This window comes from Petaurus breviceps, unplaced genomic scaffold (genome assembly GCF_028583685.1).
Source record: "Petaurus breviceps papuanus isolate PSGF00001 unplaced genomic scaffold, PetGlider_PUasm1.0 138, whole genome shotgun sequence".
Taxonomy (NCBI): domain Eukaryota; kingdom Metazoa; phylum Chordata; class Mammalia; order Diprotodontia; family Petauridae; genus Petaurus; species Petaurus breviceps.
The window spans coordinates 874,843-887,499 of NW_027185694.1; the positions used below are offsets into that span (position 1 = coordinate 874,843).

Genomic DNA, 12,657 nt, shown 5'->3' on the forward strand with positions numbered 1-12,657 from the left:
AAATTTCCTTTTCCTTGCCTTGAGTGCCTCCTCTCAGAATAAAATGCTGAATGTTTCATTGTGCTGGGTTAATTATAGAAAAGGACCATGTGCTAAGATAGTTGATTTCCTTTCTCTCAGTGGAAATCTGACCCACCTCGGGAGTACAAGATCTGATCCAAAGCAGGTTATACAGGCAATCTCTGAAGGCTGCTCCAGAGGGTGGCACAGACTTCTAATCACTTTCATTATACTTATGTTATTTACATATTGTCATACCTGTTTTAATTCTCTAATAGAATATAAGCTCTGTGGTGGTTAAAGAGTTTGAGAGACAGGGGCGGCCAGGTGGCTCAGTGAGTAAGAGCACCGGCTCCAGTGTTGGCATGACCTGGAGATCAAATCCTGGGCTCACACACTCAGCACCACACCCAGAAATAACTGGCCGTGTAACCTTGAGCAAGTTGCTTAACCCCGATTGATTAAAAAAAAAAAGTTTGAGAGACATGGGTAATTTAATCATCTTATTAGGCCAGCACATTTATTAATAAAAGGATGGTCATTTGGCCATCTCCCTTAGACCAAAGACCTCTCATGGCAGTGGGTTCACAGTATATATGCCCCTGGAAGAGTAGGTATTCCTGAGGGTGACAATCAACTCTGTTAACAATTAATGAGAAAATGAATATTACAATGAGATGCTGGGCTATATTACTGTGAGGGTCTTGGGGTAAATATATCAATTTCATATCACCTGTCTGAAAAAGGGAGGATTCACATTTTCTTTTTTAAATTTAAAAATTTTTTTTTTTCCTTTTTGGAGGGGGGAAGGCAGGGCAGTTGGGGTTAAGTGACTTGTCCAAGGTCACATGGCTAGTAAGTGTTAAATGTCTAAGGCTGGATTTGAACTCAGGTCCTCCTAACTCTAGGGCCAGTGCTCTATTCACTGCACGACCTAGCCACCCCAAGCATCTGCATTTTCCCAGACCTGTCTGAGCAAACACAATGATCAATAATGCACCCATTACCTAAACTTAAAATTTCTTTTATATCTCATTAGATCTTGGCCTAGGTAAATCTTTAAGAGACCCACACTAACTGATTTCTGGATGAAGAAGTAGAAAAGGGAAAAAGCTTTGGTCCTAAAGCAATAATTAGTTATTAATACAAGAGAGAAATGATCATTTCTCACAGCTCCTTGAAGGGAGGATCTGTTTTCTTTAAACTTTGTGTATCTTTCAGTAAGCATGTTGCTTTGCATATTTGAGATGTTTGTCTAGTTGAACTGGAAATGAATTGACAGTGGTATTCAATCCCTAGGTTCAAGAAACTTCCCTGACTTCCCATTCTGGTGGATACACAGTTCTCCATCTGCCCCAGTAACCATACCTGAGATATTTGTTGAGATCTCCATGCTTCATATATTCAAAGACCATGATAAGAGGATCCCCTTCCACACAGACACCATAGAATTTCACGATGTGCTCATGTTGGAGATTGGTCAGTAATTCGGCCTCTCGGTGGAAGTCCTTGCGGGCATTTTCGCTGGCATCTTTCAGTGTCTGGTTTGGTGGAAGAAAAGAGCAAAAGAATTTAAAAATTAAAAACACGGGTGAATTAAAGCAAGGCTCTGCATATAAAAAGTCATTTGTGTGTGAGTGGAAATGACAAAATGTGTGGGAAATTAAACTTACACAAAAGATTTCTGGGAAACACTTTCTTTTTAATTTTTGAGACCATAAGACATTAAGCTATAATTGATTATTTGTATGCACATATTTTTCTCATAGTTTTCACTCCCTTAAAGCCCTTGCTGAAGAGGAATGACATATAATAAACTCAACTCTCATTAGATGGGTTCCCTCAATATTATAACATATGATTCTTTTTATTCAGATAACATTGTGGGGATCCTTCCTCAGCATATGTTAATGGGATTTTGAAATCAAGAGATTTCCCTGGACAGAGAGAAATCTTTCTGGATGCAAAATTTGTTGTTGTTCAGTCATGTTCAACTCTTTGTGACCCTGTTTGGCATTTTCTAGGGAAAGATACTGGAGTGGTTTGCCATTTCCTTCTCCAGCTCATTTTACACATGAGGAAATTGAGGCAAACAGGGTTAAGTGACTTATACGAGGTCACACAGCTAGTAAGAGTCTGAGGCTATATTTGAACTCAGGAAGAGAAGACATCTTGACTCAAGGCCCAGTATTCTATCCACTGCATCTCCTAGCTGCCCGCTGCAAAATTATCATGTTGCTAAAGATAAAATTGGGTCAGTATAATGTCAACCTGTCCTCCATCTTCTTTATGGCTATACACAGATCATGCCGCCTGTGTAATACCTGAAGAGAAGGAGTATCTGGAGAGTCAGGGAGATGAGAATTTGCCATTATTAGGATTAAATCTGGTAGGTTCCTATTTAAACCAGCATTAGGATTTCCTCCCACTAAGTTAGGAATGAAGGAAAACATCAGCATCCTCATGTACAGAGAGAAAGGATGCTACAGTGAAAGGGGCAGTGATCATGGAAACTTTCAACCTGAATTCCAGTCTGGCTCTGTGTGACCTTGGGCACATCCTCTGACCTCTCTGAGTTTTACTTTCGTCTTCTCCAAAATGGCAATGAAGAAAAAATCCCTTGCAGTGGCTAGCAGGTGTGGTGCAGTTACATAGAGAGCTGGAGTTTGAAGAGGACATTCATAATTTAATCTTGAGAGTGTTTTCAGAAGTGAACAAAACAGCATTTCCTGGCTTTGTAAAGAGTGGATGTTACGTGGCCCACTTCTGGAGGGGCAAGAAGTGCCTTAAGCATAGAAGCTGTTGTAACTGCATATGCTGTACTTACTGGCAAAATGAATGGTGGCATCGTGCCTGTGCTGTGCTCAAATGTAGGTGCATATCCTGAGGAATTTCAGGACCTGGGCTGTCTGGCGCCCAAACTGACTTTCTGTATTTTTCTATTATGGTTGCTCATGGAAGAGACACAAATATCAACTTCCGGCTTTATTTTTTCAGAGAAGAGGTGGGGAGGCGTTTTCTGTTTTTGTCGTTCAGTTTTTTCAGTTGTGTCCAGCTCTTTATAACCCCATTGGGGGTTTTCATAGCAAAGATACTGGAGTGGTTTGCCATTTCCTTCTCCAGATGAGAAAACTTGCCTAGATTTGAACTCAGAAAGATGAGTCTTCCAGACTCCAAACCACTGCACCACCTAGTTGGGAGTGATCTATACAACATCATACAATTGCCCTATGTCTCCTCATCTCTTATCTTTTGGAATTTTTCCCTCCCTTCAAGGCTCGGATCAGATGCCTCCTTGTAGACTAAGTCCTTTATCTCACCTTTTTTCAGTATACACTGTATATTCCCAATGGAATGTGAGCTCCTTGGAGGCAGGGCTCTTTCCATTTTGTCTTTGTCTCCCCAGTAGACAGCAATATGCTTTGCTTCTGGTAGGCACTTAATAATTCCTTATTTAACCAATGAGCCTTTCCAAGCAATCCTACTTTACTCTACTGGTTGACCCATATCACAAGCTAAGTATTCATTCCAAAAGGTGACTTGATTCTGGATTCAAGGATCAGATGATGAGGTGGGGATAAGTTAAACAACCTCAAACCTTCTTGGGACAAAAGACTAAGAATTATGTTGCTCCATGGGTGGGATTCCTTTGACTGGATCTGAATCCAGACAACTTGATTTCCAGGACAGAAAAGCCTTTCCCTAAAACTTTATTAATAAAAATTATTTCACTTGTAGCAGAGGACACTCTAGGGTAATTGTCATTTCTTTCGATTAATGGAAGTTTTCTCTGGTCCATCCAATCTCTTGGTATTGTATCTCACCCATAGACATAATACTACAGCTTCTCTTGGTAACATTTCCTCTTCCTGACCACCATTCTGCCACACTTGCTAGCCCCATCACTGAACATCAGGATTTTCTTATTACAGGTGTCAACTCTGGAACTTTGCTTTTTCTTATTGCTTATGAATTTTTGACATTTCCTTAACTGACATGACTTCTGAGGAGAATCCCAAGGGAGTTTCCTCACCTCTTGCTCAAAATAGTCAAACAGTGCATGAAGTATGCATTGATTCTAGCTAGGCAGGGTACTGGGGTGTGAGCTAAGTTTGAGAAGAGAATTGAAAATTTCTGATGGTTAAACAAGGGAAAGGTAACTCCTGATTATATGAAATGCTTGAACAATAATGAGAGTCTGGAGAAGAAACTTGGGACCTTAGTAGAGAAACAAAGAGTTATAATTTAACAGGAATAAGTGATTATGTTGTAGATAGAACATGTGACCATTACACTAGGCTCTGTATTGAAAGGGATATGTCAAAAGGGGGACACTACACACACACACACATATATATATATATATATATAGTTATCTTTTATACTAAGAAGAAAGAAAATAAGCATTTATTAAACACCCACAATATCCCAGGCATTGTTCTAAGAGCTTTACAAATATTATGTAATTTTATCTCCACAAAAACCCCAGGAAGTAGGTGATCTTATTATCCTCATTTTACAGTTTAGGAAACTGAGGTAGGCAAAGGTTAAGTGATTCACCCAGGGTCATTGAACTAGCAAGTATCTGAGGTCACATCTGAACTCATGTCTTCCTGTTCCAAATCAACACTCTAACACTACACCACCTAAATGCTTCTAGGAAAACAGGCATACTGTCTGATGCCAAAAAATAAAGATGTCTGGGTTGAAAAAGAAGATGTAGGAACTTACTGCAAATTTCTAAACCAGTATGTAACATGGTACAGTAAAAAGAGTATTACTGTTCAGTCGTTTACAGTTGTATCTGACTCTTCGTGACCTTATTTGGGATTTTCTTGGTAGACATTTTGGAATGGTTTGTCATTTCCTTCTCCAGATTTTACAGATCCTCATCAACTGAGGCAAAAAGGATTAAGTGACTTGCCAAGGGTCACACTGCTAATAAGTTTCTGAGGTCAGATTTGAACTCAGGAAGAGAAGCCTTTCTATGTTGGATTTGAAATCAAAGATTGAAGTCTTTAGATACTGGCTCTCAAGGTACTGTCTCATGATTTTAGGAAACTCAGTTGTCTGGCTCTTAATGTCTGTTAATTTTAATGTCTTACTATTATTTATGGTCACTTCTCTGACTTTTAATTTCCTCATCTGGAAAATTATGAGTTTGGGACCTCGAAGATCCTTTCCAGCTCTAAATCTGTAATCTTGTCATTCTAAGATACAGGAGGGATTCTTTGGTTCTTTGGGCTCAAGATTTCAAAGTAGAACTTTTCTTATCTGTACATCTTTTGAGAAAGGCTAGAAACCATCAACCATTTTTTCTAAAATGTGCTGAGGACAATTTCTTAAAAGACAAAGGTGCTAAACCAAGGAGGACACTTTAAGTAAATTCTTTCAGGGCAAAATTAGTTAAGGATTTGAAAATGGGCATAAAAGTTATTGGACATGACTATAAGATACAAGGTTAATAATCCTAACTAAAGGAAGAAGAAAATAAGTCCAATAATGAGAAATTAACTTAGAGAATACAGATTTCAAAAAATGTAGCGTATGAAAAAGGGGCCAGTAGGAAGAAAATCTGAGAAACAAATGAGATTAAATAAGTTTTCCCAAAAGTCCCACAAATGAAAGGAAATATTTCCTTGTCATTGTCAGATTTTGATTTCGTTTTGTTTTTGACAGTGGGTCTCTCTGTTTTTCCCAAGCTACAGTACAGTAGTCACTCATGGGTCAATTCCACTGCTGATTCCTTCCATTTTTGAGCTGGGTCAGTTATAATCCTTGGGCAGCCTGTTGCCCTCTCTCTCTACCTACTACTCCCCACTGTCTCGGAAGCTTCCCATATTGGTGCTGAAATTAGTGAAGACACTGATAGACTTTCACCCTACCGCAACTCAGAACTCCTGAGCTCAAGTGATCCACCAGCCTCAAACTCCTCCAGGAGTATTTCAGACATGTACTGCCACAGTCACTACAAAATGCAAGAATAAATGGAATTGCTGTATAAAAAGCAATATATCTGAATTTTAGTAAAAACTTTTATTTTACCCTTTAGTTTGCCCATATGAAATTCTCAGCTCTACAGTCAATAAATATGATTTAGATCAGAGGTGTCAAACTTGCTGGTCACATGCTCCATGAAAGCAATGCAGTCCAATCAGATTAAAATGTAATTAGGAAAATGTTTAACAAAATAAATAAAAATGCAATAAAACACAGATAATAACTAATTTGTAGTTTTCTAAGTCAATCTGTTGCCTGCTGGTATATTTTTCTACATTATTAGAGTTAGGCAGATGAGGGCAAAGGTTGTCATCCAAGACTGGTGTTGAATAGCTCAGGATCAAAATAGGGAAATATATTATTTGGGGAGCCAGAATTATTATCAGCTCTGATTTTATTTAAAAGCTCTATCAATGACTTATTTAATGATGAAGAGGAGGATGAATTTATGAAGACTGTCTTTAATAACTTAATTATAAGTTAAGACCTTTATATATCAGTCCCAAAAGACCTTGAACTAAGCCCATCCTGTCCATACTACAACTTAATAAGAATTCCCTTTACAATAATACTGATAAGTACTTATCTAGCCTGTACTTGCAAGATCTCCAGTGATGGAATCACTCATGACCCCCCAAAAGCTACCCTTTCCACTTTGGGGATGACTCTAGTGGTCAGAAAATTTTTCCTTATGTGGAACCAATATATGCCTCTTTACAAACCCCACTCACTATCCCTGGTTCTGGACTTTGGGACCAGAGCTAGTTCTGCTTTTATATGAAAGCCCATCAAATATTTAAAATACTTTGTATGTCCCTACTGAATGCTTTTTTCCCTTGGCTAAACACCTATGGTTTTTTAACCGATTCTTATGTGACCCTGCCTCCAATGCTCTTAGCCTTCTGGGCTCTCTGCTCTGATTGCACTTTAGTTTTTCTCCATTCTTTCTACAATAAAGCCTTTGGATTTATAACAATACTCCAAATACTCCCTAATTGCGTTAGGGCAGAATATAGTAGGATTACCATTTTAACTATGAAAGACAAAAATAAGAATTAAGGTAACACTGATAAATAGAGAAGTCTTTTGAGAAAGATATTTGATATGGACAAGGCTAAGATGAGAAGGATCCAGGACCAAAAGTATACAAATATAAGATAGACAGAACAGCTAGGAATCAGAGTGGACAGAGCACTGGGCCTGGAGTCAGGATGATCTGAGTTCAAATCTAGCCTCATATACTTACTAACCATGTGACCCGGGGCAAGTCACTTAACCCTGTTTGCCTCAATTTTTCATTTGTAAAATGAACTGGAGAAAGAAATGGCAAACCACTTCAGTATCTTTGTCAAGAAAACCCCAAATGGGATCATGATGAACTAGTTGGATATGACTGAATGACTGAACAACCACAACATGGTAGATAAAGACAAGCTAAAAACACATTACAAAAGACCTGAAGGCAGCAGTGTACTGACAGAGGTTTAAGAACCACCTCTCTGGTTGTTAAATTTTAATTTCCATCATTAACATTTTATCTATCACTTTCTTAAGTCCAGAAATCAACATAACAATAAATCAAGCCCTGATTTGTAACATTTGCTGATATCCAAGGTATCAGTGCTCAAAACTGATAATTTATTTATCAAGAGCTGTTTGAGCTATCTTCAGAAGTCCTCTGGGAAAGACTCAGTGGATCAGAAGCTGAATGCAATGAGGGTGCTATTGCTTTTTTAGCATTGGGGGGAGTAGGGAGAGGACGGGTCTGTGATTTCAGTGCAATGTTATATTATTTAATAATAAAACAAAACAAAATGAGCCACCTACCACAATTAATAAAATCTTACACTGTATTCCATTAAGAGAGAGGTTAGAAATCAGCCCTTCCTTTATTTATGTTGTTACTTGAATACTTATTGGAGTGATGAGTCTGGTTTGCATCTGTACTTTTTTAAAAAATAAAGGTGTGGCCAAAGGAGTTTGGCTTTAAAGAAGAATTAAGAAAACATCCCTCACTGTGTTCTCCACAGAGATCAGGGACAATGGGCATGACATGTAAGTATATACTGTCAGACTCGGGCCATGTGTTGGTTGGTGGTACTAAATTGTCATTTCTTTATTTTTAAAATGTTTTTTTTTTACAAAGATACATTTAATTGGGAGTGATGATATCATAAAAATAAAAGAGGTCAATAATTTTTTTTAAAGATTAAAGTTGTAGCTAAGCTGCCCTGTTTAATTCCTACTCCTGTGGTTCTTTATACCGTAGAGGTGACCCTGGGTTCTCAAAGACCATGCGCGCAGAGCCCAAGACCTGGCAGGCTCTACTTCAAGATGGAAAGGTTTTGACTAAATGCATGCCAATGAACTCTGCATCTGTTGTTCAGAGAGGCTTGTCAGCAGATGGCTGACCACCAGGTACTAGATTTGGGGGTCATGGTAATTCGTGAAAATAGTCAGATACACTGTCAACTACGACACGGGGGCATCGTGAACTGTGTCAGAGGAAGAAGCACCCAGACCAATGAAATCATGAGTCTTTTGAAGTGTGAAATTAATAAGCTGGCTAAGATTCAGAAAAGAATCGTCAAAATTCAGTTCAGTGACTTCAGCAATCAAGGTATTGTGCTGTGTTAGGGATAGAAGATAAAAAATTATGTAGGATAGAGTTCCTTCAAGAAGGAGGTGATCTATGGGGGGAGGGGGGACAGAGAGGGAGAGAGAGACAGAGAGACAGAGAGAAAGACTGTATGAGTAGTTATTTAAAACAGAGATTCTGAAACTTTTTGATCTCAGGACCCTTTTCTACTCTTAAATATTATTTAGGACCCCTCTCAAAGAACTTTTGTTTATGTAGGTTACATCTATCTGTATTTGCCATATCAGAAAAATGAAAACATTTTAGTATGATTATGAAAATCATTTTGATCTTGTGGACCCCCTTAAAGAGTGTCAGGAACCCTGGACCACACTTTGAGAACCACTGCTCTAGAACCACAATTTAAGAAGCACTGCTCCAGACCAACTAACTTTCAAACTGAGAGAGAATAAAGCAGGTAGATGGACAGTGCATAGAGTGCTGGGTCTGAAGTCAGGAAGGCCTGAGTTCAAATCTTACCTGAGATACTGTGTGACCATAAGCAAGTCATTTAACCTCTAGTTGTCTCAGTTTCCTCAACTGTAAAACAGAGACAAAACCCAGCATCTATCCCCGCCCCCCCCCAGCTTCTGTGAGAATCAAATGAGACAATATTTGTAAAGTGCTTAGGACTGTGTCTGGCACATAGATACCACAGAAATGCAGTGCCTGGAACATAGTCTATACTATATAAACTCTTATTGTTATGGCTGAATTTTGTGCTCCTTCTTTGCACCCTTTTTGTGATGTTGAATTTCCTCTGTTCTAGCCTTAGTATTTTATGTTTCATATTCCTTCAAATCACTTTACTGTGTATTAAGGACCTGAAGTTTTTACTCATACCTGGTCATCTAACTAGTTCTTTATAAACCAGTATTGTTTTTGTGATGGGTCACTTAGCTTGTGATAACACGGCATGGCTCCCAGGCATTTTGAGGTAATTTTTAGTAGTTACTTCCCCAATACTAGGCAAGTCATTATCATCACCTCTGACTGATTTAAAGAAGGCAGATGGCTTAAAAGTATAAAGAGTAGAAGTTATATACCCTAGAGTCACCAAGTATCTTGCTGAACTTAAGTCCAACTTTTATCACAATAAACATCTCTTCTTTTGCATCAGTTTGGATTTACAGTCATTTTTATTTATATAATTGGTCAAACCACAAGCTTCATATCATTCATTCATGGCATGAAGGGGAGGTTAGAATGGATGATTTCTTGGGTCCCTTTGAGCTTCAGTATTCTATTACACTATGGCCTGATTCACCATGGGAGATTTTATTTTTCTTGGTGGGGAGGAGATATGTGGATTCTAAATCTGAATTCTCTAACGTATCTCTATTTTAATTGTTTTAGAAAGGAACATTTATAATATGAAGAGATATAAGTGGAACCACAACTATAGAACATAGTGTGTGTATGCATATATGTATGGAGAGAGAGAGAGAGAGAGAGAGAGAGAGAGAGAGAGAGAGAGACAGAGAGAGAGACAGAGAGACAGAGAGAGACAGAGAGACAGAGAGAGACAGAGAGACAGAGATGGAAATAGCTAGTGTGCTGATAGGTAATGCAGAGAGAAAATGCATCCCTTCTTTGAATTTATAACTCAGTTATTTGAAGGCTAAAGTATATTCTGTCCTGTGTTCTTGTAATGTGTTTAATGATAATGCTGTATAAAAGGGAAAGAAAGCAGCTGGCAAATTTATTCTCCTATAAGCCAAAGGTAATATGAAAATATCCAAGAAAAGTAGAAACTTTATGGATTAAAAAAATACAACCCAGATACTTTAATGGGGGCAGGTATGTTCATGTATGTCTTTAAATATCTATATTTATCCTAAGCCAGATTTCTTATGCATGCTTCAACTCTTAAATAATTTTCAGCATCTACCCAAAGATTTTGAATGGCATCCATCTGTCTGAAAGGAAAGTACTCTATTTTGAACCCCAGGCACTTCCCCCTAAAGAAGAATACAGCACAATAGCAGCTATTTCTTACCATGCATGCACAATGCTGCAAGGGTTGCTAGGCAACAAGCAGATGGCATGTCAAAGACCCCAAAGAGCTTCCAATCAATGAAGAGAAGCACTGACAGCTATTCCATATAGGTGAGAAGATGCTCATTCCTTGGCAATCTTGCTCAATTTGTTTTCTCCCTAAATCGTACCTTTATTTTTGGTTAGTTTTACACTTCCAGTGAGGGTGCAGTCCAAACTAGCCCAGCAAAAGAGTTTTCTTTCAGTCTCATTTAGAAAGTTCTCTCCTAGATTGTCCATTACTGGAAATTCTTATCGAGAAGTCGAATGTGAGCAAGTCAGAAATATTGCTTCCTGATAGTCTAAGAAAGAAGCAGTCTTTTGGAAAGGGTCATGGGCTCATACACAAGAACAGGACACACGATGCTGCTGTCTGAGTGTGGGGTGGCCCTACTCAGATTTTGTGGTCCAAATAAATGGATGGGTTTCACGCTCCATCCAGACATGCACCAGGAGTCCAGGATGTCTTGCCACCTGCTCTGCCTCTGTATGTGTCCCACTCTTCCCCCATCCTGCTACTCTACTTTTTTGCTGTGGAAGCAATAATAAAAATCCACATCAGCATGGTGACTGGAAAGTGTGTGACAAGTGACAACTAATTGTGGGCACTCTCTCCCTAGTTCAGCCTACACTGATTCTCCAAACCAAAATTCCATTCCCTTGTCAACTGTCCTCCATATTTATTATCTCCCCCTTTTAGGCTGTAAGCTCATTGAGGACAAGGGGCTGGGCTCACTCTTATATTTATATCCTCATTACCTAGAGTAGAACAGATACCAAATAAATGCTTTTTTATTCATTCATTCATTAAATTTATCAACACTCATGTCTTTGTGTGTAAGCCAAATCATTGGTTTCAATAAAAATCCACATATACAGGATGATAGGGTTGCCTATTTAGAGCCAGAAGGGACCTTAAAAACTATTAAGCCAAAGCAACACTTATTGCAGATGAGGAAACTGAGGCCCAGAGTGACTTGTCTAGAGCCTCAAAGGTAGTAAGTGATAGATGCTTCTAGGAGGAGGCTCTTCTTCTTGTGTTCATAGTAATACTATGTGCTTTCCAGCCCTTCAGATCTGAGGTTGACATCATACTTTTGCTTAAATTTATTTAAGAAGGTAAAGAGCAAGAAGCAGCAGTTTCAACACTTCTCAATGTTTTTTTGAGACTATTTTAACAGCATGGCTAAACCTTTGACTCAAAGACTAATCAACAGTCTTCAATAAGTCAATGAATTGTGAAATCTTAGGTATGGGCATGTCCTCCGCTGGTACTGATTAGAATACATCCTAGGTTTCTCATTCTGCCTTTTCTCTGTGTGTCTACCCTCACTGAACTGGGGCCCTTCTTCTGCTTCTTTTGCTGTTTGGTGTATATCAGCATCACACTAAAGTAGTCCATATGTTAACCCTCATTGAGGTCCTGGTGGATAGGGTTCACCTGGGGTTATGGTTGTTGAGTCCTGGATAAGGTGGTAACTGGAAGGATGACTGGGTCAGTGCCCTCAAATGCTGCAGAAGAGTGTAAGTTCCCTGAGGGCAGAGAATGCTTTTCCCTTTGTCTATAAATCCCTGCCACCTAGCACATAATAGATGCTCAATATTTATTGAGCTTTTTTGCCTTGGATTGGATTAGCTGACCAATAACTAATCATGGACTGAATTTGAATCCACCTAATTTAGCATCAGGAAGAGGACTTCTCTCTATTCCTTAAAACATTTTCTCAAAGATCTTCCTTCTAACAAGGTTTCTCCCCTCTCCCATTCACCCAACACAGCCATATCAGACTTCTAGGTCAAGTCCATATGTTGATGGAAATAAATGAATGAGTGAATGAAAAGAGCCATCCATTAAGAACATCCATTAAGTGCTTAGTATGGGCCAAGTAGATACAGGAGAGTTCCCTGCTTGTAAGGAGCACATATTATAGATAGATAGATAGATAGATAGATAGATAGATAGATAGATAGATAGATAGATA

The 12,657-nt window shown here is 38.7% G+C and overlaps 1 protein-coding gene across 1 annotated transcript in view; it reads right to left on the reverse strand.

The window, feature by feature from the left end:
- NTRK2 (neurotrophic receptor tyrosine kinase 2) overlaps nt 1-12,657 on the reverse strand; it is a 428,347-nt gene that overhangs the window by 92,230 nt on the left and 323,460 nt on the right. Inside the window, exon 14 of the mRNA XM_069105060.1 lies at nt 1,369-1,541. Within this exon, the coding sequence (XP_068961161.1) occupies nt 1,369-1,541 (173 nt within the window). The remainder of the gene's footprint in view (nt 1-1,368; nt 1,542-12,657) is intronic.